The 26668-nt window shown below is 37.8% G+C and overlaps 1 protein-coding gene across 3 annotated transcripts in view; it reads right to left on the bottom strand.

Annotated features, from left to right (window-relative positions):
• SLC7A11 (solute carrier family 7 member 11) overlaps positions 1 to 26668 on the bottom strand; it is a 77048-nt gene that overhangs the window by 5091 nt on the left and 45289 nt on the right. For all 3 annotated transcript variants that reach the window (XM_077755975.1, XM_077755976.1, XM_077755974.1), the window contains exons 7-11: positions 13594 to 13717; positions 11631 to 11734; positions 10688 to 10784; positions 9017 to 9166; positions 7370 to 7547 (exon numbers count right to left, since the gene is read on the bottom strand). In XM_077755975.1, the coding sequence (XP_077612101.1) occupies positions 7370 to 7547; positions 9017 to 9166; positions 10688 to 10784; positions 11631 to 11734; positions 13594 to 13717 (653 nt within the window). The remainder of the gene's footprint in view (positions 1 to 7369; positions 7548 to 9016; positions 9167 to 10687; positions 10785 to 11630; positions 11735 to 13593; positions 13718 to 26668) is intronic.

The following is a 26668-nucleotide window of genomic DNA, read 5'->3' as shown; positions in this document are numbered from 1 at the left end:
AAAACTAACATAGAGAAATCAGTTGCATTTCTATACAGTAACAACAAATAATCTGAAAGAGAAATTAAGAAAGCAATTCTATTTACAATTACATCAAAAACAATAACATATATTAGAAATAAATTTAACCAAGGAGGTGAAAGACCTGTATGCTGACAATTAGAAGACATTAATGAAAGAGACTGAAGAAGGTACAAATAAATGGAAAGATATCTTTTGTTCCTATATTAGAAGAATTAATATTGTGAAAATGTCCACATGACCCAAAGTAATCTACAGATTCAATACAATCCCAATCAAAATTCCAAAGACATTTTTCATAGAAATAGAAAAAACTGTCTTAAAATTTGTTTGGAATTACAAAAGGCCCTGAATAGCCAAAGAAATCCTGAGAGAGAAGAACTAACATGGAGGCATCAAAATACTTGATTTCAACCCATATTACAAAGCAACAGTAATCACAACATTATAGTACTGACATAAAAAGAGGCACATAGATCAAGGGAACAGAATAGAGAGTCTATACATAAATACTCACATGTATAGTAAACTAAGTTGTTGTTTTTTTATTTTTTTAATACTTACTTATTTTTGAGAGACAGATCATGAGCAGAGGAAGGGCAGAGAGAGAGGGACAGACAGAATGAGAAGCAGGCTCCAGGCTCTGAGCTGTCAACACAGAGCCCAGTGCGGGGCTTGAACCCACGAACTGTGATGTAAGATCATGACCTGAGCTGAAGTTGGATGCTCAACTGACTGAGCCATCCAGCTGCCCCCTCATAAACTAAGTTTTGACAAGAATGCCAAGAACACACAATGGGGAAAGAACAGTCTCTTTAATGAATGGTTCCAGGAAAACTGTATATCCACATGCAAAAGAATGAAACCCTAGCTTGGACCACTATCTTACACCATTCACAAAAATTAACTCAAAATGGATCAAAGAGTTAAATGTAAGACCTAAGATCATAAAATTCCTAGAAGAAAACATAGGGAAAAAGATCCTTGACATTGGTCTAGGCAATGATAACTCACTAAAAGTACAGGCAATAAAAACTAAAACAAGTGTGGCTATACTAAAGTAGGCAGCTCTGCACAGCAAAGAAAACAATCAAGTTGAAAAGACAACCTACTGAATTAGCAAAAATGTTCACAAATCATACATCTGACAAGGGACTATCCAAAATAAAAATTTTTTATCCAAAATAAAAAATTCCTACAATTCAGTAGCAAAAAATAAAATAATCCAAATAAAAACCTGAATAGACATTGTTTGAAATGTCGTACAAAGACATAGGAATGGCCAACAGGTAAATAAAAAGGTGTTCAACATCATTAATCACCAGAGAAATGCAAATCAAAACCATAATGTGATATTACCTTACACCTGTTAGGATGGCTTTTTTTAAAAAAAGACCAAGGATAACAAATATTGGTAGGGATTAGAAGGAAAGGGAGCCTTTATACATTATTGTTAGGAATGTAAATTCTTATAACCACTACAGAAAACATAATGGCAGTTCCTCAAAGCAAGTAAGAATTGAACTACCTATGAACTAGCAATCCAATTCCTGCAATTGAAATCAATATTTGAAAGAAGTGTCTGCACACCTATGCTAATTGGCAGCATTATTCACAATAGCCATGGAAACAATCTAAGTGTTCATCAAACAGAAAAATGGATACAAAGATGTGATCACACACACACACACTGGAATATATTCAGTCATGAGAAAGAAGGAAATCCTGTCATTTGCAACAACATTATTCTAAGTGGTATGAGTCAGACAGAGAAAGACAAATACTGTATAATATCACTTATATTATGGTATCTTTAAAAATGAACTTGCTAAAATAGATAGTAGAAGGATAACTGCCAGGGTCTAGGGGGTCAGGGAATTGGAGAGATATTGATTAAGAGTACAAACTTAGTTATGGAGATCTAACGCACAACAGAGTGATTATAGTCAACAATATTGTATTGTAAAAATTGCTAAGAGACTAAATATGCACTGTGCTAAACAACAAAAGAAATGATAAAGATATGACATGATAAAAGGTGTTAACTAATGCTAGTGTGGTAATATTGCAATACATAAATGTATCAAACCAACACATTATCCACCTTAGATTTATACAATGTCAAAATGTCAATTATAACTCAATAAAAAATAATTTAACTAAAATAAGAAAGGGCGTAGGCTAGAAAGTAGTTCTCAAAGTGTAATCACTGGACTGGGATCATTAGCATAGCCTGATATACCAGAAGTGCAACTTTTCAAAGCCCTATTCCAGACCTGCTAAATTGGAAACTGAAGGTGGGGTCCAGAAATCTGTGATTCTACTAGACACTAAAATATAGAAACCAGTGGGCTGGATGATCTCTAAGGTCATTATATCTTGGCAATTCTAGAACTCAGCAATGCTAGTTTCTCAGTGTGTTAGTTCTTGTTCATCTCTTATCTTTGTAATCAATCCCAACAGAACGTCTTCAAACTGCTACTGAGGCTGGAACCTCTAGAGTCTATCTTCTTGTTAGTTTCAGACCCATATCGTTTCTCATCCAGACATACAATCTTTCTCCTTTTTCATGACTTGTCAACTGTAATAATACCTTCCTAGCAGTATCTCATGTCACTACAAATGCATATTTTTATCCATTGCTTTATAATAGTGTTCCCCAAAGTTGTTTTTCTCCACACACTAATTTTTATAATATGCATTAATTATAAAGAACCCAGCACAGTTCTGGTAAATGGTAAAGTCCATGTAACAAGAAAAACAGATTGTGGAAAACTAAGTATCCATCAATAGAATGGGATATATGGCATAGAAGGAATCAGGGTTATCTGGTAGGTTGAAACATTTCAGGCATCTGCAATGCCGGATTGCAAAGCAGTAAGGTTAAATTTACATCCTCTCCAACTTTTCCTCCCTGAAATAATCCCTACAATGATGACTTGTGTGTATGTCTGTGCTCGCTTACATGCGTGTGTGTGTGTGTGCGTGTGTGCACAAGCGTGCCTACTCACACATTTATCTACTGAACAAAAGCCTTTTCCAAAAGTCTGTTTCTATATTCTGGGACCCCCAGCCCTTTGCTTTCTTAAACATCTTACTTACCCATGTCATAGCACAGCATCAGTTTCAGAGAAAAGGAGAGCAACTTAGAGATCCTGATGCTTTGCTAGTGTGGCAATCTCCTTTCGGAAAGCTCAATTTAGATCTTCTATGCAGCAGCACATATAGGGGCAAATAATCTGTCTTCTGGTTTTGCACCCCCATTCCCTTCTTCCATGTTCAATGAGTTCTGTTACATTCTCTCCTATGACTCTCTTATATTCTCTCTTGGGATCTCAAATTTTGACTAATTATCATCATAAAGGAGGTTTGGGCGGAGTGACTGATTTTGGCCCTGAATAAGCTGTTAGAGCTCCACCAACTTTTCCTTCTAGGTCATCTACATTAATGGGGTCAGACAGGGGTATTCAGCACACTCAAGTAACCCTCTTGGAGGCTTCTTGCTTTCCCAGGAAAGCTGCAGAGCATGTAGCATTCAACTGCATCCATGCTTATATAGGCTTTTGACTTTGGGGATAATCAACTCCATGATACTATTCTTTCAAACAAAGTTGAGCCGATGAGTCTGCATTTGGTGTTTTCTGTATCTGCAAGCTACAAGAGCAAATAGCAACTGCAGTATTTTCAGCTTTACTTTTCATGTTCAGTCGTCTTTGAAATCAGCTGAAACAACTGACCCTGTGAAAGCTGATTTACCCAACCACACTTGGTACAAGCAGGTGGGCTTGGGAATCTATAGCCCGAACGGGCTAAGTCTGTGAAGCATTAGCCCCAAACCAGTCAAATGCATTACACAGCTTTCGAGGAGGCATCATAAATGAAGTTACTATGACAGACCATGAGAAGCATATGCTTTTGGAACCCTGGAATTACAAAGTCATGGTCTACAAAGATGGACTAGGATCATTTTGCTGGTGCTCCCCAGTATCCTTCTTTACAATCAAAGATGTTGCTTAAATACATTGTCCTCCATATATTGCCCCGAGCAAGAGGGACCAGCTTCTAGTCACCTCACTCATCTCAGCTGTGACATGGTTGGACTGATAAATAGAGGCAGCCAAGTAAAACAGCTGCTGCTAGCCCTAGCCTGGGCTGGCCAGGTCTAACTACCTCTATGTATTTGAGTACATCAGTGGGGTACCTGCCCTGTTTTCCTTGGGTGAGAAGCTCATGTTTCTACAAATAAATAAATAAATATCCAGAAAAACTCACTACTCTGTCACAGATGGCAGAAAAATGCATTCTGTGTATCTGACTATTCCCCTAAGAGCACATTTTCTTTTCACCCTAGGAATGCTATCAAACAAAATGTGGTTCAACACTGGCATCCTGTGGCCAGAGAAATTCATCAAATCTCAGAAAACCTCAGATCCCCTGGTTCTGAGCATTCCTGGCTATCTGTGCCAAGCAGCTTTCTCACCATTTTCTGAAGGCTGTTCGGTTACCTCACATTGTTTCTGGAAGCACCTTAGGTAAGATGTATTTTGATCAACTATCATTTCAGAAGGCTAACCTGTTCATGTATATTAGGGTGAAAATAAATGAGAGTAGAAGGTCTAAAGAATGTTCCCCAACAACAATAACAAAAATCTGATACCAAATCACAGAAGCTCTCCATGTTCACACTGAGATTTTTCCTAATGAGGAGGCAGTTGGGAAAAAGGCAAGGTAAGTGGGCAGGACTCCGCTGTTTGTGTGTCTGTGTATGAGTGCTTTGCTTTGGCCAAAGGCTAGGAAAATACTTGCTATTGCAGCAATAAATATTATGAATTTTCTTTATTTTACTACAAGAATGCTGCCTAAGAGGAAAATCAAACAAAATTATGGAGGATTGTTGTTTTTGCTACTCACTTTCAAGGCAGCTATAAAGATAAAGGGTTACAAGGCTCGCAGTTTAAAGGCAGAATTGCCATGCTCCCTGGTAAGACTTAATGGCATTTTTGAGATCCAAATAACCATTATGGGACTACTGCATCGTGGCTGCTTTCACAAATGGCTACACTAAATTTGGAGTCCTTGAAGATGTTTGAAACATCATTAGAGACAGAAAAACAAAGAAAAAAAAACCTTCAACATCACATGAGCATGGAAAACCATCAAAGAGGGGTCAAGTGTGAAAAGCGGTAGCTGGTATACCCTGACAAAGAAATGTGCAAAATACGTGCGTGCATGTGAGCAACAGGAAAGGACATTTAGAGTTGGCTGCCTCCCAACAAGAGGAACACAATCCCTACTATGTGAGAGAAGGCATGGAATTTGCTCTTTCATCATGCTTCTTCTCATCATAGCCCATCTGTAAGGGTACTAGCTCTTTCTTCCTCAGTTCTCTGGCTTTTCCATGGTGCTCAGGGGATCTGAACGGTCTCTAGCCAGGATCTGAGATAGACACAGTCCTCACAGTGATGAGCGCTAATCTCTCCTAAACATTGGTAATAGGGATGGTAGTTATTGTTTAACAGTATTCTTTTTCATTTCAGAAAAGCCTCAATATTTATTGCCTACAATGGACAAAATGGGACTAAAAATATTCCACAGAAAACTAGTGTGATCTAACAAGAAATCGAGATTAAATGTCCTCTGAGACAATCAGTGTGCCTGTGTTAGCCTTGAGGAACCAAACTTTTATAGTAATACCTATTCAGGGAATAGTGTTGGCAGCTGGAAAACAAAATTCAGATATAAATAGCAGCGTAAGGTCTAAAGATACCAAATACCAATTAAAAGCTAATAAAGAGAAGCAGCAAAAGTCTATTTTAAATGGCTAACTTCTAAATGAGTTTGTGTAGCATACTAGAGAGTCAATATGTAGATATATTATAACATTTATTTTTGTTTGTTTGTTTCTGAGTTTTAGGAACACTGACATGATTTATTAACAATTTTATTAGAAATATCAGAAATCTCCCTGAACTTTTTACCAGGTTTTTAAAAATTAATTATGATAAAAGAAGTAAATTCAAGTAAGTAAGAACGAAAGTTGTTTTCTAAACTCCCCTAACTAACCAGCAAGAACATGGCTGTTCATCTGGCTATACTTTTCACTTCTCTCTTGTTCCTCAGGCACCCACTCTACAAAGACCCTGGACTTTGAAGTCCAGCAGATGTGGGTTCAAATCCTGATCAATGGTTTAAAATCTGTACACTCAAAAACAAATTCTCTATTGCCCTTAGTCCTGTTTCCCATCAGGAATAAGACTAATAAGCACTAAACTCAGAAACTAATAAGCACTAAAGCTCAGAAATACATGGAGCCTATGTAGGACAGAACGAGATGGTATAAGGGAAAGCCTCACTCAGCAGAGATCCTGACAGATAGAGGCTGTTCTAATCACCCTTTCTATCTACTGATCTCCTATTTTTCCTCTTCTCCCAACCTACTTGGTCCCCAACACCTATTGGGTTTTCCTCTTTAATATCTTTCACTTTCTCTTGGACCCTGTCAGCATTGTCCATGTTCAGAACCTTCTCGGTCCTGATGCAGGGTTACCGTGGTAACTGCCAATCTTGAGTCTCTTCAGCCTTGACCCTCTCTAATCCATTCTCACTGTACCCAGAATGATTTTTATAAAACATAGCACTGCCTGAGTTTGAATTCTAGCTGCTCTACCTAATATGTGCATGACTTGGCACAAGTCACACGAATTCTTCTACTGTATAACTCAAAATCTATAAAATGGGGATAATGATTTTTTCCTACATCAGAAGGTTATTATAAGGATGAAACAGGGCCATATATGTGCTAACACATAGAAATCACAACATAAATGTGAGCTATTATTCTTCTCTTCATTGTTCTTGCTCTTCTCGTGGCCCTTCAGTGTTCACCATGCCTATTAAACAGGGTACTGTCATAATCATATTTGAGACCTTTGTAAGACTCTGCCCAACTCCCTATCAAACCTCATATCAATCAGCAAGTAGCATGTTATGATATAGAATCAATAAGCTGAGCTCAACCCAGAATAAAAAATAATTAGGTTAGTAAGGGAGTCAGGAAAGCAATTAGGTCATTTATAGAACTGCTGATAAAATTCTGTCTACAAAAGCTCTCTTAAGAAGTGATTAGAGCAGCTCAAACTAAATATCCGGAAAGGATTGAGTGGCTGTACCCTAAACATCCTTCCTGCTTCTTCTTCTCCTACTTCTAATTAAAATGCAATAATGTCTTTAAACTAGCAGTTGCCTTACTTGTATTTTTCACTTTAAAGTTCATGCATGTATATACACATAGATGAGTTTTCTACAATGCCATCTCTCACGAGATCCTGAAACTGTGTAAAGGCCTTACCTGTCATTCTTCTAAACCACTTGGGCTTCTTGTCCCATATGATAAAGAGATAGTATGCAGGGACTCCAGTCAGAGTAATGATGAAGCCAATCCCTGTACTAAATGGGTCGGAATACAGGGAAAGGGCAACCATGAACAGACACGTGAAGGAGAACAAAGCCGGGATGAACAGCGGCACCTGGAACACAGCACAGAAAAAAAAAAAATCACTTCGAACAGTTCTAGAGACAGAAGATGTGTTCAAGAAGAGCACAACAGGGGCACCTGGGTGACTCAGGCAGTTGAACGTCGACTTCAGCTCAGGTCATGATCTCACGGTTTGGGAGTTTGAGCCCTACGTCAGGCTCTGTGCTGACAGCTCAGCACCTGGACCCTGCTTCAGATTCTGTGTCTCCCTCTCTCTCTGCTCCTCCCCCATTTGCGCTCTCTCTCTCTCAAAAATAAATAAACATAAAAAAATAAAAAAGAGCGCCTCGGTCAAGTCACATGATCGGATCATCCCCACAGGTCATGTGAGCAGGTGATGGCACCATCCTACCTCACCTTGATAGGAACAGCTCTTTAATAGGGCACAGCGAATGTAGAAACCTACTCCCTTAAATTAAAAAAAAAAAAATCTTGGGAAAAAATAAGCCTAGGATAAAGAAGTATATTTCATTAGAGGGGTTTTCTTTGAATTGTTTCACTATTTAAGTACCATTATGATTTATGTTTTTGATTTGAAAAGGTTGGCTCCTTGATAATTATGATTAGAATCTGCTTGAATGTAGAGTCAAGAGCACGGGCTGCTTGTTACATGTGAAAGCCTTTCAATGCATATTGATTTTCTGCTGGACACTCACAATAAGAACTGACAGGAATAAAACAGACCAACTCCTATTCAACCGCTAATAAAGATGTTGCCAGCATTAGGCAATGGATGTAATTAGAAACAAATTCTGACAACATGACTGACAACATTATCTGTGTTGTTTCTTAAAAGCAAATAGATAGTGAGGTCAAATCAATCCATGAAGGTTCAAGGCTAAAGGAGTTGAGAAACATATTCGTCAGCCCTCACAAAAAGAAATGCTTAGTTACGGTGAAGGGTGTTCTGTTAAGGGTACATTTATACGTCTTCACTTTCCCTATTTATTTTACATTTTTATTCCTTCTAGAATATTCCTTCTAGAATGCATAAAAAGAGCAACATAACAACATAACATTTAAGAAAACTTAAAATGCCTGTTTTGTACAGCGGCATCCTGTTTAGGGTTTCAATTAGTGACCATTCCGCATGTATCTGTCTCCATCTTTCTCAGCATGACTATCCACGATTATACAGCATAAAAACACAAGTATCCCATACTGTGAACACATCAGGTCATTAGACACATTCAAGAAAAAGCAATATAACAAATACCCTCTACATCTACCACTTTTCAGAAATGTGACATATAAAGCTAGGCGCCTCACATAAACGACTTGATGAATTATGTCTCCAAGCTCAAATAAACCCAATATGAAGGCACTACCTGCAAGAGTTAAGCATTTTACTCCAGAGGATGCTGCTCCCTGCCCAAGTTCCTCATCATCAAGTTATGACAAAGGGAGGCCTAGGTATTAGGGGAAAGATTTATGTAAACCCATCAAGATGACTGAGGTTACCTTGAAAGGACGATGCATATCTGGGCGTTTGTATCGAAGATAAATCAGCCCAGCGACCGCCAGCCCAATAAAAAGCCACCTGGCAAAACTGAGGAAATTCAAAAGGCTGTAGAGGTCCCCAGAGAAGAGCATTATCATCGTCAAGGGGTGCTGGAGGAGGGGAGAAAAACCACGCTCAGTGAGTTAAAAGAGAACACAACTGATAACAAACAATAACATCACTACAAATTACGATTATCTTTTTCATGATTATTTATACCAATAATCTAACATAGGGATTAAAACCGATACGCAACTAACTTCCTATCTATATTCTGCTCTTATACTCCATTACACACCAGTCGCAGCATGAGAAGATCATCATTACCACTTAATCAGAGGGAATTTTACATGGATGTTTAGTTTTTGGTCACTTTTTTTTTTTCATTTGAGAGAAGAGAATGTGTTTTCAAAGAGTAAAACACCAGATAGTCAGTGACTTAAATGTAAAGATCCAGAGACTGAGAGTATTGGTAAATAACTAATGCCCAAAATCAAAAGTGTACCCAATCAGAAAATCCAGAGAGCTCTGTAAATGGTTTCTGAGAAGCCCTTGGCTGTGCACCCACATGAAACACGGCTGCTTCTTGGGGACTCTGCCATCTCCTGAATGCAAAACCTTGACCTTCTCTTCCTCCACACTTACTCTCCCGTGTGCTCACCACATGTGACCCTCAAGACCTCAGAAAAGAATGAAGCGTAGCGATCAGCTTCGCAACGTCTCTGCAGCTGTGCGTGCCAAGGACGGCACCACCGATAGCCATGGCTTAAAGTGAAAAGCCCTCTTCACCGAATAATACATTCCGTTCCCGTAAGTGACGTTAACTTCCAGATTCCACACAGAGAGGATGCATACTTTACAAAGAAATTTCAAGGAAACATTCTGGAACAGATTAAATGCATGAAGCAAAATGTCCAAGGTATTCTACGGGGCTCCTGACAGCAGATTCCATTTGACAAAAATGTTACAAAATGGTAGGTAAAAATGAATATAACGTTGCCAGTGGGTATTTGAGGACTTTTATACCTTGCACAGTCTTCTGTACCTGCCCCTTCACAACTACTTTTCTCTGCATAAAGAATTCTGTAACTCATGTTTAGTTTCGGTGCTTTTCTTTCTTCCCTTTAGAGTTATGCTTAAATATTTTCCTTTTTATCACAGAATCACTGCACTGTCTAAAATTTCATCCAATTTTTTCTCTAATTTTGCGTGCATTACATTACAAGGGGCCTATGAAATGACATCTTGGTGCTGTTGGACTGTGGCTTCTAGCTCCACTCTCAGTATGTAGAAATGGGGCTCGATGCTCTGCATTTTTCTCTGTGAGGCTTTATGTCAATGACAGGAGCCAAGGTGATCATTTCCCTTAGACCTCATGCATTTCTACAAAGGTGCAAGAGAAGTGATGTGGTTATTGCCCCACAGCATCAAATATGCATCAGCAATACTGAATAAGAAATACTGGGAAGCAATGGAAAATAGTCTGCCTCTCACTCTCCACCAAGATATACATAGATCCAATTTAGCGACAAATGAGAAAGTAAAGCACTATCTACAGTCTGGTTGGGAATCCGTCTTTGGTAACCTATTATTCAAGCTTATATCTAGGTATACTTTTTAATATGCATTACCAAAACAATAACAGCTGGCAGAGGAGTGTGCTTGCGGACATGAATCATGGAGAGGATTTCTGGAAGGTGACCCTCTCGAGACGCAACATAGAATAACCTGATGGGAGAAAAATGTGGGTGGAGTTGACTGGATAATTGATCATTTCAAAGGGAAAAATCTAGACATCTAAAAGAACACTTGCATCTAATTTTATACCAAATTGTTGGTCATTTCTGAGGTGATTAATTTGATTTTGCTTTTCAGATAAGGCAGAGAATCAAAAGAAATCTGACTTCGAAGTTTAGAAAATCTGCTAACATATTATATTACTCATTGAGGAGAAACAGTAGCAACATCCAACTCAGCATAGCTCTCCCTATGTATAAATAGCTGATGGTGAATCTAGTTCTAGATTCTTAGTATTGTACGTGTGTTGTCAATCCAATTCAGCCCAATACACACACCTGCACACACGTACGCATACACGCACACACAGACATGCACACATTTAAGCTTATATTTGTATTTTTCTGATTGGATTTTAATCTGACATTAAAATAAAAGGGACTTTTGCAACCAACAAAAGGAAAGGGATACACATGGTGGGGTGGTGATTTCTGGCATCTCTTACTTTACTTTTTTCTGGTCACCTTTAGAGAAACAAAAGATTTTATCACCAGAAATAAAATGCTGTTGTTAGACTCTGTAGACACACTATTAAAAAGAAAAAAAAGAGAAAAAGCTCCCTGCCCGGCTTCAGTGTAGGCTATGAATAGACGAGCAGTGCCCTCTACTGGGCAGAATGAGACATTCTATTGATAGTTGGACGAAGCACTCGATCTTCTATGTCTCTTTAAAAACAACAGGTTTGGAGGCACTATTTCTTTTCTTTTTAAACCTATCCTTATCACATCCAATCTCAAAAACAGAAATACATTTCTGGAAATGCTTGAACTCACTCACCTGGAGACAGCAAACACACCACCATTCATGGAGCCAAAGCAGGAGAGGGCAACAAAGATCGGAACTGCTAATGAGAAATTTCCCAGTAGCCGCTCAGAAAAGGTCTGGTGAGAGACGGACGAAGCAAATTAATGCTCTGCCAGAAAGTGGAATAAAATGAAACAATTTAGGCCAAACTCGCTCCCTGACTTTCTTTTTTAGTCTGGTGATACGTGTATGTTTTATAATCTTTCTTTTCGGCTAGGGTCAGGCTAACTTCTTAGACAATAATCTAAAGCAGTATCGTGGCACTGCTTCTTGCAAAACTATGGGCAAAGGTCTGAACAAGCTCCTTCTCTTCACTTCCAAAAAGCAATGATCCATTTATTGAATATTTATTAAGTATGATGTCTATCATCTCTGATTCCAGTAAGTAAAAAAAAAAAAAGCTCGGTTCAGAAGACAGAAACCCTTCAATGCATTCTCTTTACCCTGGAAATCCACATTGTTATAGTGAGGTACAAATGTATACTGAGAAGTACTACACATAACTTGTTTCATAGACGAATCCTCCTGTTAGGACATAAAGTATAGTGACAAATAATTGATGGCTTAATCATTTATTTCACCTACATATGAGCGGTTCCAAAAATCTTGTGCCTAGAATAATCACAGTAGCTGAATCTCTCTTTATTGAGGCCCTCCCTCCCTCCCTCTCAGGGATCTGCCAATTCCTTCTGTGGTTTCCCATAAAAAGGCTAGAATACAAATGCAAGCCTGAGAAAATCAAGCCACAGAGAATATGAAAGATGATCAAAACTTTTTAAATTTCCTTTCATGCTCTGGTATATGCAATACTGCAAATTCCATGAAAGATGTATTTTCAAAAAGAAAAAAAAGTGGGATTCTTTAGTTGTCCTTGATGCAGCTGGTGCAATGTAATTAATGGACCATGTTGCACTCAAAGAGTAAGTGCTGCCCTTTGTCTAGTAAGATGAGATGACTGACCCGACATTAGCAAACTTTGTACATTTGGTTGTCTGGTAGGACTTACAGCAGTGGCAAAGTCTTGTTTTAATACAGTGAACACGCACGTAGGTTCACATGAAATGAGATAATTTGTTCCCTGTGGATGTTGCCCATATGAGGTAATAGTGACTATTTTAAAAGGAACTGACATCTAGCGATGGGAAGTTATATTTTCACCCTTCATTGTTATGAGGTCATGAATGAATGCTCCTTTACCAGCTAAGTTTTGATACAAAATAAAAGTATGTGTCACAGAATGACAGTCCTGTAACACGACCTTTGAGAGCAAAGATGGTCCTGAGGTCAAATAAATGTTGGAAAATGCTGTAAAATTATAAGTATCCACTTCTTAGGGAGTTAAAATGCACATTAGCATCTTTCATATTCTGAGAAGTGCTATAGCAATGACATCTGTTTAACTTTGAAAAACTCAGTATTTCCTAAAATTTATAATATCCCATTACTGGTATTCAAAAGGATATACTAGAAAAAACAAATATGTTTGGTCCTTTGGAAATTCGTAAGTAGTACTTTCGAAAAAAGACTTGAACTTGGCCTTTGAAAAGTTTATGAACAGGAAAGAATACAGAATAAATTGCAATTCTCATGCCAAAATATACATTCATTTAAATTCAGTAACTGCCCACCTATCCTTAAAGTCACATTGGAGAAATATCTTCCATTCAACATGCACGTGTGGAAATGTGTGTTTAAGCATGTATATGTGGAGATGTTTTACATCAGTCAAACAATGCAGGAACCCACATAGGACTCTGGCTGTATCGGTTAAATGGAATTGCTAAGGTGTGTTCTAAATTTTTTATATACTCATTATTATTCAGGTCAAGAAAATATTACTGAATTTCAAAACAGTTTCTGCTGGAGGGAACTACTGTAAAATTGCATCAACTCATTAACCTAAATTCAAATTGGCATGTTCCCAACTTGGACTTACCACTGCCACAGCATTTGAAAGCAACAGTTCCTCAGCACTAATGGTCGTAAAGTAGGCCACATTTGTTAGCACGTAGCCAGTAGTGACGATGGCCATGGATATACAGATTGCAAGGGGGATGGTTCTGAAATGCACAAAGGAATTGCTTATTAGTCACCTTTCGTGAGTCATTCTCTGAAAGCAAAGACGATACGATAACAGGCTGATTTGAACGAAGAGTAAAATAGGATGTACAATAATTACAGGGTCTGTTGTGTATGCATATTTTACGGGGGAGAAGTACTACATATTCCTTTGTAATCTGATAAGGTCCATGGGATCACTTACTTCATTTGCCTTGTCTACTGCTCTACCCTCAGAACAAAAGGGTCTATCCCATTCTCGTACTCCTTTAATGCTATAGCAGTGTTTCTCACGCTTGAGCGTGCAGCCCTCTCCTGGAAGGCTTGTTGAAACACAGTTTTCTGAGCAATCTTGAGTTTCTGATTCGGTAAGATCTGCATTTCTAACAAGTTCCTGGGCAATATCTATGTGGCTGGCCAGGGGACCACTCTTTGAGAACCATGGTCCTATGTACATCTCTAATACTAATTTACTGCCTTGACATCTTTCTAATACTTAACCCCAGAAAGGTCTTTCCCATTCAGTTTTTCCCCTTCAGCAGCTTCCCTGATCAGCAAATAAGTTGCACACTTTTGGAAGCATGAGAGCAAAATATATCTACCTTTCTCAATGATAGTAATAATAATTTCAAATATAACACAAAAAGCACAGAAGTGCTCGCAATAATGACTTTGCACTGCCCTGCTGTGAGTTCAAAGGAAGCTGAAGATCATGAGTATCTATTAAAGCAACAGTGCAGATAATCCCATGAAATTAGAGGTGACATGCTGTGAAGTACATATGACCGGACAGTGCTGACACTCTGTGGCATCAAGAAGTACCCGGCACAAATGCAATGTTATGTCTTCATTTAATGCACTGGGAAAGCCTGGAGTTACTGACCCTAATAATTTGATTCCATGTTACCGATACACATTACTTGCTTAACATAATCACTTCTTCAGACTCTTTCCAGTTCAAGCAACTTAAAGCTTTAGCTCCCTGCACAAAGGCTGATGGGTTTTTTCGCCATAGAGCTTATCAGCTCTCATGGAGCCTTAAGCCTGCTGGGTGCCACTAATGAAGACCTCAATATAATTTCTTCCAAGATGAAAATACAGTTCAGAACGGGGAGGGTGGGGGAGGAAGGCACAACCTGTCTCACTCCCCAAGCTGGGTATGTTTAGCAAACAAAGTCCCAGCTCATTATGCTGAACAGCACTATCTCCCGTCGAGAACAGGCAAACCTAGCCAGTCAGCAACTGCCATTCATTATGCTGCTTGGAGCCTGACACTTCCCCTGATCCCCAAAGCCTTAAGCCTTGATGGGGGAACACAATGACCTCTAAATCCTGGCATCCTAATATAAAAGTAGCAGATGTTCCCTTTCCCCAGTGTGAAGAGGGTCCTGTGGAATTTTCTGTTAACTCCATCACATGCATTGCTAGTTGTGATTGATAAGCACTACATTTAAGCAGAGGAAATCACTGGGCCAATTAAATATAAAGCATTGAATGGCATAAGACATATTAAAGATGAATTCTGTTTCTTTGAAAGGAAGGCTATATGTAAATGCGAAGGGCTAAGAAGGCAAACTTGAACGTAGATGTGCAGCTTTTCAACTGCTTGCTGTATTATTTTAAACCCGAGTCTTTTCCATTTTTATAACATCCCAAATGGTGTATTAAGCTCTTTCTCTGGGGGGAGAGAAGTGGGGAGGGAGATGGGGGGAGAGAAACTCTCTATTCCTTGCAAGAACGGGATTAAGAAGTATAAAGTTGCTGTTAATAAAAGCTGAGGTGACACTGTAAGTGCACAGGAGTAGCTTACCTGTCCAGGACAGGTAGTACTGTCACATCATACGAGGCTACAAATTAGCAGGGAGAAGGCAGTCTGAAATTTGGGCTGTGGCCCTCCCCGCATAGAATCCAGCCTCCAAGCTCTGCTCTTCCAAGGCGGCCTCCCTGTTTTCTGCTTAGAGATTATGGTATGTCTGAGGGAAGTTTTCTAAATTGATTTTAGCAGAAGGAATACTAAAAAAAAATATATATGCAACTTTTTTTTCTCAGCTTGTCAATAACAAAAAAACCCCACAGCAATAGCCTTTGCCATTTACCTGGTGGGTGTTATGTGCCTGATATTTTATTAGGTGCTTTACATATTTGCCTCGTTTTATCTTCCGAAAATCCTGTGAGTTAGGAACATCATCACCATTTTATATGTAAGGAAATGAAGTCTTGGAGAGTTTAAATAACTGGTTAAGGATATACAACTGGTAAATGGGAACCCAGAATTCAGCTGATCCGTCCTAGCTGAAGTCATAGCATCGTAACCACTAAAGTGAACTTTCTCTCATGCATGTGGACTCTCGGTCTCATAATTATTCATTTTCAGAGAAATCATAATTGCTGAATATAACGTTTATTGCAAAGCTCTTATCAAGCCAGTATTTCTCATACAGTCATTGAAAATGCACCTTTATTTACTATAAGGAAGGGAAAAAAACATATTCCATGATTTTTATAATTTTTCTGTGTAACATGAACTGGAATGTCAAGTGAATGTTTGCCAAAGTTTCAATGTTTAGAAAATGAGGTATTCTTTAGATTTAAAAGACAACAGAAGCTCACTTAACACATTTGCCTAGACATGGGCACCTGGGTAGCTCAGTCAGTTAAGCATCAAGCTTCGGCTCAGGCGACCATCTCACGGTTTGTGGGTTCAAGTCCCGCACTGGGCTCTGTGCTGACATCTCAGGACCTGGAACCTGCTTCAGATGCTGTGCCTCCCTCTCTCCCTGCCCCTCCCTCCTTCCCCCACTTATGTTGTGTCTCTGTCTGTCTGTCTCTCTCTCTCTCTCTCTCAAAAACAAAAATTAAAAAAATAAAAATAAATTTCCCTAAACAGTTTTTCCAGGAAAAGGAGGAAAAGCAAGCATGTCTGCCAGAGAAGCCAAAATGTGTAGATTATTAACAATTTTACTATCAGCTCAGATATACTATATAGAGATTAGACCAAAAAATCAAAGGAGCTCACAATATAAGACAAAAGAGAGAAAGGGTCCAACCTTGTGGCAATTCATAGGTCCAGAAGCAGTTCCTCTCTAAGTGAATTAGGCCATGAGTATGGGAGGGGGTATGGCAAAAGAGCCACTATCTTCTGTCCTTAGGTTCCATTTCACTTTGACAAAGGGAAGGAAGGAGGAGAAGGGTTTGTGGCTGCCTTGGCATAAACAGCAATCAATTACAGAGGAAAGCAGTTGACGTGTTCAGAAGGGTTTGGCACCATGTGGTTAACTCCTGGGTTTCAAGCACCAAAGCTTAAGAGCCACTGGGTGAGCTGATAAAAGCTATTAGGCCATCCAGAGCAGTCTTTCTGGAGGCTTTAGATGCAGAGGGCAGATAAGCACGGTTACAAACTCCAGATTAAGGTAAATGGCACATGATAATAAAACGAATTAAGGGAACTAGTAGACCACTGATATTTCAAAGCCTCTGTGTTATTGTGAGGTATCCTCCAATTTTAAGTGCAACAAAAGCATTGTCTTTAAGCTGAGTAAAAATGACTCACACCTATGAGCTCTACTTTTTCAAATGTTTATGCATGTTTGTTATGATGAATAAAACACAAATGTACTGAGAAGAGTCACTTACACCTTAAGACCTCTAGTCATTATACATGGTCTTCTCAATTAAGGGCCATTAAGTCTGTGAGAATCCAGTAATTGTATTAGCTGCACTTAGTTTTCAGCCAAAGGGTCTTGGATAGTCTTCTTTTCCCGTGGGTTTATTTTAAGTTAGCACCTATAACCAGTCTATGTCACACATGGATAAATATTTGCTTTATTTGAAATTGTTAAATAGAAGTGTCTGGAACATCTGCTTAAAAGTGCTTCATTCTAAGGAATAGACTTCCTCAGGAATCCTGAAAGTCCCCAAAGTAATGGTTGGTAGCTTACAATTGTGTAATCTACAAAGCACTGACAAATAATGTTTTATCTTCAAATATCCGCATGCCGTTTCAAATCCTTTGTGGAATGAGGAAGAGAATATAAACAAATTACAAACAAAATTCACAACAACCGAGTGAAATAAGAGCTTCCTGAAACGATTCCCACCGTTTTCAAATGAGGGACCCAAGGCTCAGAAAGGTTAAGTGATAAGACCAAGGCCATAAAAATCTTAAGTGGGAGGGCTGCAACTTGAGCCTACATCTTCCAGCTCAAAGATTCACATTCATGACATATCCTGTCATGATTTCATGGCTGCTTTGTGCCTACTTTACCTCCCTGTACAGGATCCCTAGGATTCTTATATGCTGACAAACATGTTATATTTTATATAAGTAGTACAAATATCAGAAGGCTGAATGTAACAATGTGACACATTTTAAGCCAAGTGCGTTTCTTCATGCACCCAACAGCCATCGCAAACAAACTTGCATATGACGCAGCATGAGCATGCGTGTTTTAATACGATTTGCAACTGTATGACAAAGTGTCAGAAATGACCACTGTTTCCGGTGCTTTATATTAGCTAAAAAACAAAACAAAACAAAACAAAACAAACAAAAAAACCTCTTGCTACAAAGGCAGATTGAGTAAATCTAGCTGGCTCTCCAAAGACTTGAGGATACCTGAAGGTTACACGGATTTCTGATTTTTCAACCCAGACGAGTAATTCAGTAATCACTTGAATTCAGGATAGTCCTAAAATTGTTTTATATTTTGATCAAAATCTTCTGAGGTTTGTGTGAGCTGAAATAATTTTCATACAATCCTCTGTGTTGGACACACACGGTGGGGACCACACAACTCACTGATCCTGGAGCATCTGAAATTGTCTTTGAGCCACGGGACAGGGAATGATGACAGTCAGTCAGTTCTGTTAAAGCCTAATCTTCTGTGTTCAAAAATCATCCAAGAGAAGTGATTGATACTTCACACTTTCTTTTTAAAACTCATTCATATTTTAACATGCACATGTGATATTCAGGAGAAAGGAGGGAGGAGAGAAACGGAAGAATTAAGAAGAACAAGAAAATGGTAAACTTCTTAATATGGGAGATAGAAAAAAAACTAAAACATTAATTTTCAAAATATTTAATTCTATTAATAAGCTAGGCACTATTTATTTATATATAAGTGAAACATCTCAACACAAAGTATTTAAAATTATATTAAGTACCAGGGGCACCTGGGTGGCTCAGTCAGTTAAGTGTCAACTTCAGCTCAGGTCATGATTTCACAGTTTGTGAGTTTGAGCTCCATGTCAGGCTCTGTGCTGACAGCTGTTAGCACAGAGCCTGGAGCCTGCTTCAAATAATATGTCTCCTCCTCTCTCTGCCCTCCCCTATTCATGCTTCTTCTCTCTCTCAAACATGAATAAACATCAACAAAATAGTAATAATAAAAAATAAAATTATATTAAGTACCTTTTGATTCTAAGTTTTTATTTGGGAATCATATTTGTTTCACATTTTCTTTATAATTTCCCTATGAAGACCTTGAAAACTTTTCTGCAGAACTGACACAGAAATGGCTCAAGCATCTCATTTCTTTTTTTTGTACCCACTGATCAATTAATTAATTCAGTTTTGCTGAATCACTCTGTTTATACCCTGCTGCGAATTTTATCTTACTCCTCAAACTTCAGTCATACATCATAGACAAAAAGATAAGTAAAAAGTAGATCTTAAAGAAAATCAATCCATATTTTTCATTCACATGGTTTTTCTTCTATACATTTTTATACACTCTCCCTTATTCCTCCTCATACTGAACTCTCCAAAGAGCCCTGGACACATAATTGTACTAGCTGGCTAGGTGATTTCTGACATTTCTAGCAGGGATTGAATTACAAATAGGTGGATTTGTAATTCCAAATGTGATTACAAATAAGTTTTCCAGGACTAGGAACAATTAGATTATAGATGGCTGGAATCACAAATTCTTCTGCGTGTTTTCAGTGATTTTGCCTCAGTGTCATTTAGTGCTCTCACTGTATCTCTAGTTTTCCACTGTGAGTGGGAATCGGGCTGTTAATAACATGAAAGAAATGCACCTGAGGAGACATAGGAAGTAGAGGGGGGAAAGGTGTGGGTTGTCACTGAAAGAAAAAAAAATACAGCAAGAGGAAGAACCATGTTCATGTTCTGTCTGACTTAATGACAATTTCTGGGCCAAGGATGAATAGAGAGATGTGACAAGCAGATTGTCACATAAAAGTACACAGCGATCCCACTGATTTCAGGCATTAAACACCTGGCCTCTGCTCCTTACAGGAAGTACCACAGCAAGGCTATGGATGTTTTCACGGAGACATTGTAAATTTCAATACTGCTGATATCTAATCTAAATCTCACCATTCTCCATTGTCCACAGATGAAGAACTCCATACACAGAAAGAGAAGACAGAGAGACCTGTAGAGAGACGCAAGAAATGAACAGACACAGATTAAAAGGCTGCAGGGATGAAGGAGGCTTATGGGAAAATGTAGGGAGCAAGAAAGGTAGAGCAAAACCAAATGGAAAAAAGAACATGGAAACTTACAATTCAGAAACATAGGGTAATAAGCAATCAGAAGAATTAGTATAAGCACTTAATCCCTAAAAAATCCTTCACTTTTTTATCCTATTAGAATAAATTCATCACTAAATAAAATTAGTCAGTAAAATGTAGCTTGAGAGTAAATTTTTGTTTGCTTGAGTTTCATACAAAAAAATTAACATTGTCTACACCTTATTTTTTTCTCATTTTCTAGAGATTTAGGGTATGTGTTCCAGGTATATTACAGTTATTCATATTTATCATGGATAAGCATAACGATATGAGTAGGCAAGTTTGAACGTAGAAAAACAAAATTGGTTTCAAGTTAAGTTTTTTGCAAATAAATAATCAAAAAGATAAATTGTTTAAATAACAATAAATTTCCCACTGATGTTCAATTCTTATTTTTGCTACACCGTTTTTACAAACTGCCTTTTAAAATTTCATTATTTCCCTAAGGATTTGGTCTTACATACACTAGAAGAATGCTAGTAGATGTATCAACATCTCAATGAACCGTTCTTTATAATGGAATTCCCAAGATTCAGATGTATGGCTGAAACATTTAACTCCCTACCACAATTTTGTGTACCTCTTTCCAGAGCAGAAGTTATTCCCAAGAAGCAATTTCCCACATAGGCCACATTTGCCAGACTCTCCTGTTACCTAGGTGGGAATGGGACTCATTCTTGGTGTCAATTGATGTGGCAATTAAAGGCCAAGGTGGTTAAGAAGTGACCTGACTTGATGCCCCCTCTCCCTAATGGACAGCTAGTTGCAGAGGATCTATACAGAAGGAAGCGAGGTCACAGAATCAACATGTGTAGGAAAGCCTATCAATTATCAGGGACACCAACTGGAATGTTACATGATTTAAAAATAAAATTTTTGATTGTTTAAAGCCATTGAAAACTTGTCATTTGTTTGCTGTAGCAGCTGGCATTACCCTAACTAATAAAAGAACAAAAAGCTGCTCATTATATCAAGATCTCAGTTAATTAGTTCATATAAGACTTAACATGGGTCCTCACCAAATTGTATCCTACATTATGTTGTTTTATAAGATATAAAGTTAAGACATAAAAATCCTTAAAATAATGTCCCAGATTATAAAAATCAAATAAAAACATTAACATCTGAAAACAGTAGGAAAGTAAAAATTCATCATTATTCAAACTTCCCAGAAACAAAGATAGACCCTATCGCTCGCTACTTTAAAAATACAAAATCTCTTACACTTTGCCAGTTGCCAATCCAACAAAGATCAAAGCACAACTGCCTCTTGTTTTGACCAAGGACACATAAGAAGACAATGCAATGTTAAATAAATATAATCTTATGCCAAGAACAAGGCAACATAAAATAAATATACCCACTTTGGCATAGTAAGTGGGAATTAGAGTCAAAACCCCCTCAGGCATATCTTAGAAGGAACTGATAATATTTCTCTTACTAGGTGCATAAATCAGGTCTGGTCACATTTCTGATCAGTCACACGGTACGAAATGGAATAGCCAAACCTGGACACGTTCAACCATGACAAAAACTACTGCTTCTACACCAAAAATGACCAGCAATACTTCTGACCAACAGTGACAAATCCAATTGTTAGTAATAATTTCACATTGATACCTGCTGGTCAGCTAGATGACTGGCTTTCCAGCCGGGTGCCCTGGGAATCGGGACAGGAACTGGACAATGGGTAAGATTACAGACCACTGTGGTCTCACTGGCTTCAACCAGATCAGTCCTCTTTTACTTATTTTATGCACTGATACTCTGCCACACACCAGAAGCTTCCAGATAGTTTTAACATCACTGCTCTACACTCCGCAAGTCAATTTAGATCAAGCTTTTTGGCTCCAATACTGGCTTCTTAAAGTACAGTTTTGAAAATACATGAATTGGTGTCACAAAGTAGCCATATGTGACCGATTATATAGGTATTTGTGTATATATTTGACCCTATAAAGTTGAAAATAATTTTTTACTTCAATAAGTCCCTATTTATACCCTTAGGGTGATTGAGGAAAAAATTCTTTTAAAAAAAAAAATAGGTTTATTTATTTATTTTGAGAGAGAGAGAGAGAGAGAGAGAATTCCCAGCAGGCTCTGCACTATCACCACAGAGCCACAAATGGGACTCGATCCCAGGAACCATGATATCATGACTTGAGCCAAAATCAAGAGTCAGATACTTAACAAGCTGAGACACTCAGGTGCCCTCCAGGGAAAAATTCTTAGTAGGAAAGGTACAAAGTGGGTAGAGGAGCCAATCCCAATGGCCTGGCTTTAGTAAGCAGTAAGTCCACATGGTGGGGCCACAGAGAACACAACACAGCAACCCGATGGAGCGGTAGGGAGGGGCAAAGATGAGAAGAGGTAGCGTTAAGAGGTTAAGTGCCTCCCCTGTTGAGGATCTGCCATTGCCGAAGTGATGATGAAGACTCTTGATTGGAACAGTTCATAGCTCCCTGAAAAGGTCACAGAGACCCACAGAACGGCAGAATCTCCTGCAAGCCCTCCCTCTCCTCTCCACAGGCTGTCCATTCACAAAGATTCATACTCGCAGCAGAAATGGAAATTTTATGGTCTTTTATCTTTCAGCTCAAAAGTTAAAACCCTTCAACAATGAGCTTTTGTACTTTAGTTTATATTTACTGATGCCTTTTCTTAGACTACAAGCATTCACAGGCAAACCTCTCTATAGGGATAACTTTTTTCAAGTCAGGTACACCGTGCAGTGACTGAGGGACTAGGAAAACAGTAGTGGTCCTGACATTCACCCACTCTTTAATTACCCCTCTCTTTCATTCTTTCTCTCAGCCCCATTCCCCAAATACCTACAACTAAGAAAAAACTTATACATACCATCCCAGGTATAAATTTTCTTTTTGCAACATCCTTTCTCTGGAGTTTTGCCTTTCATTTTGTTTTAACTTAAGTTCATAGAATTTTGAAAATTTTTCTGGACTCCAATCCAAAGGTGGGGTCTAGTCACATTCCAATCACTATAAAGGACTCAAGAGATCACTGGATTTCTCAAGGTTTAAACTTTCTTATCAGTTAAAAAGGGTATTGAATTAATAGAGTCTAAAGTCCATTTTACTTGAAAGTTCATTACTCAACTGCTTTAGCAAATAAAGCTAATCCATAAAGATTGTTTAACAGAACACTTTAAAAACTCAGTTGACACTTGCTCGTGTACCAGAGCGTTCTAAGGAAATGCCTGCCTTTGCCTTGTTCTGTCATTCAGAGGAATAGGATGCTGACTTTACAATCTCTTCTCCTGAGCTCCAAAGATTATGATTCTATCCTCAACTAGGAATCTCAGTACATCAAAGAAATTTCCATCATTACAACTTCAAAGTGTCAGCCTGGCTGAAAAAATTGATTATTACAAAAGATCATTTAAAGGGAAAGTGGTCTGTCCATTCTTCCAGATTCTAAAATGGTACCCATAGATCAGGTCAGACCTCTGGAAGGCCACATTACAAGGTCATATTATCCTAGTACTCACGGAATGTCTTTGCAAGTCACTATATTTTATGCCTCAGCTTTTATCCAAACTTCATTGCAAACATAGTTTTAAAAACCATCTGAATTGTAGGAGGACATTTGTAGTAATATTGTCCTTTGCAGCCATCAAGTTCTATAAAGAGTTCATTCATTTCACTAATGCCTATCAAATATCTTCTTTATGCCAGACATTGTTGTAAGTACAGGGATAAAGACATCAACCACAACAAAAAGTTTAGTCTCTCATGGATGGAATCTAAAATTCAAACACAGTAATACATGGAGGACTCCTTACCCCCCATTCTTAACACGGTTGCCTCCTTTCTGTCAGTTAGGCTCATATGAAGTCTCCCCCACAGAGAAATCTTCCCTCCATTTTCTAAGTATGCCTCTCAATGCCAGAACTCCCCATTCCCTATTATTTTCAATATGAAAAACAAAACAAAACATCTTCTAAATCCTAATAGTTTTTAAAATATCTTTATGCATTCATATACACCAAATTCTACAAAGAAATTGAGGCCATTCACTGAGCATTACAAAGTGCCCTCAGGGGGTGCCTGGATGGCTCAGTCAGTTAAGTGTCAGACTTCAGCTCAGGTCATGATCTCAGGGTTTGTGGGGTTTGACACCCATGTTGGGCTCTGTGCTGACAGCTCAAAGCCTGGAACCTGTTTCGGATTCTGTGTCTCCCCCTCTCTCTGCCCCTCCCCTGCTCATTCTCTGTCACTCTCTGTCTCTCAAAAATAAATAAACATTTAAAAAAAAGTGCCCTCAAAATGTTTCCTCTAAATCTCTAATGAAACTTTTTTTAGAGGAGTTGCCAGGACTATTTGTCATCCTCAGTGATGCCTCTGCTTTTTATGTAGCTTGTAACCACATATGAGGAGTTCCTGACCTCCTTGGCTTCTGGGTTTTGCTGTTGTTATTGTCTTGGGGTTTTGTTTTGGTTTTTTTTGTTTTTTTTTTTTCTTTTTATCAATCTTTTATTTCTAAGAAATGTGGTTCCTTAAAACAGGGAGAGAAGATAAGTATTTTGGAAGACACAACTTCAGATTAAGAAAGTTTTTGAATAGAAGTTTGTTTACAATAGTGACAGGAGGACTCATAAAATTTACAAATTTAAGTTACTTCAACCAAACTATCCTGTTATCTTGGCTCTTCCTTTTACATTATTTTCTCATGCATGAGACCAAGCCTGCACAAATCTCCCAAAAGAAGACTTGAAAAAAATTAATAAATCAAACCATGAAGAGGAAAAGGGGGGGGGGAGTTAAGAGGCAGCTTTAACACAGAAAAGAAATATTTATTCCACCAAATCCTCATGAGAATTCTAAATTATTAAATCTCTGAGTACACCTGATTTATGAACAGGATAACACAGCCCCTAGCCAAAATCATTTTTAATAAAAAGCAGGAAACCTCCTGAAGTTCATCTCAGATTTAATATCAAACACAGCAGCCACACATGAACATTTCCCCATAAAACACAAACACAGCACAGCACAATCCTCTGGCAGCCATCAGTAGGGAGTCGGCAATACAAACAAACAGGGTATTTGATCCATGGGAGGGACCAGGCCTCACAATCTAGACAAAGCAGCACATGGAAATGAACCACAGGCTGAAATGATGTCAATGCGGAAGAGAAAGGAGTTCCAGGAAGACTCATTTCTATCTAAATATACTAGAGCGGTTGGCTCACACTCCTGGTCACAACACTGAGCTTCCTGATTGACTGTTAATTTGAGAGAGCAACACAATTGCACTTTTGTGTTGAATTTTATGTATAAATTTAGAATATATCAAAGAGATGGAAACCACCATGAGGAAACAAAGGCTAGTAATAAAATAATCCAACATTGCCATTCTCATTTTGCAAAAAAAAAAAAAAAAAAGTAGTAAACATTTAAAAGATGCATAAAAAGATAATTCAAATATTTTCTTACAGATATTTGGTTCAAAGAAAAGAAAGACATCAAGGAAAAAAATATTTTATTCTTTGTCATGTACGTTTGCTTAGAAACTTATTACCATGTTTGTAACCTGTGTGGTAAGGGATTTTTTTCTCAGGAATATAAATGCAACTAGTTGGAGATACATAAAATAATTAACTTCATCCATATTTAGTCCCATATAAGGAGGTTTCAACAAGGATATTATAAGATCACAAGGTAATATTTTTTTCATGTTTCCATTGACATTTCCATTAATATTTTGGCATTTGGTATTTGGTTAAAAAATATTCTNTTAGTAGAGTACAGGGATTTAAAAAGAAAGGCCAAAAGGGGAAAAGATAAGACTTATATCACTGGCAGGTACCTCGTAGGTTACTTTAATTAGTTAGTATTTCAAAATTTGAAAGAAGAAAACAAGTTAATAATTAACTATAGGATACAGGGCAGAAAATTTTGGGACTATCAAGGATTTAACTATACATGTGGAATATATTTTTATATAGGGCAAATTATATTGTAAGAAAATTCTTCGAAGATAATTTGAAAATTATGAACTTTAAATTTCAAAGAATTATGCAGGTTTTCCTCATATTCATGAAAAGTCAAGAGTAGAAACTACCTCCCTACAAATATATTATACTTATTTATTCAGGCAATTTATTATTTATATTAATTTGTTCAGAAAAAAAGTAATAATTAAGGCCATCTTTCAGTTCAGATAAGAAAGAGTTAAAACTTTCAATAAAATTATATAGTAATTGGCTGATATATTACTAGAAAGATAAGTAGAACAGAACAGATCACTTTGAAATACAACAGTATATAACATAAAATCAGTATATAACAACCATCCTAATTTATGAATATTATAAACTAAGTAACTATCATAAACTAAGAGATAATATGACTATTCAATAAATTGTAGGATATTTGAAAAATGGGGGGGGG

Source organism: Crocuta crocuta, unplaced genomic scaffold, assembly GCF_008692635.1.
Source record: "Crocuta crocuta isolate KB4526 unplaced genomic scaffold, BGI_CrCroc_1.0 scaffold112, whole genome shotgun sequence".
NCBI lineage: Eukaryota > Metazoa > Chordata > Mammalia > Carnivora > Hyaenidae > Crocuta > Crocuta crocuta.
The sequence above is the reverse complement of the archived record's forward strand: the minus strand, read 5'-3'. Positions and strand labels throughout refer to the sequence as shown.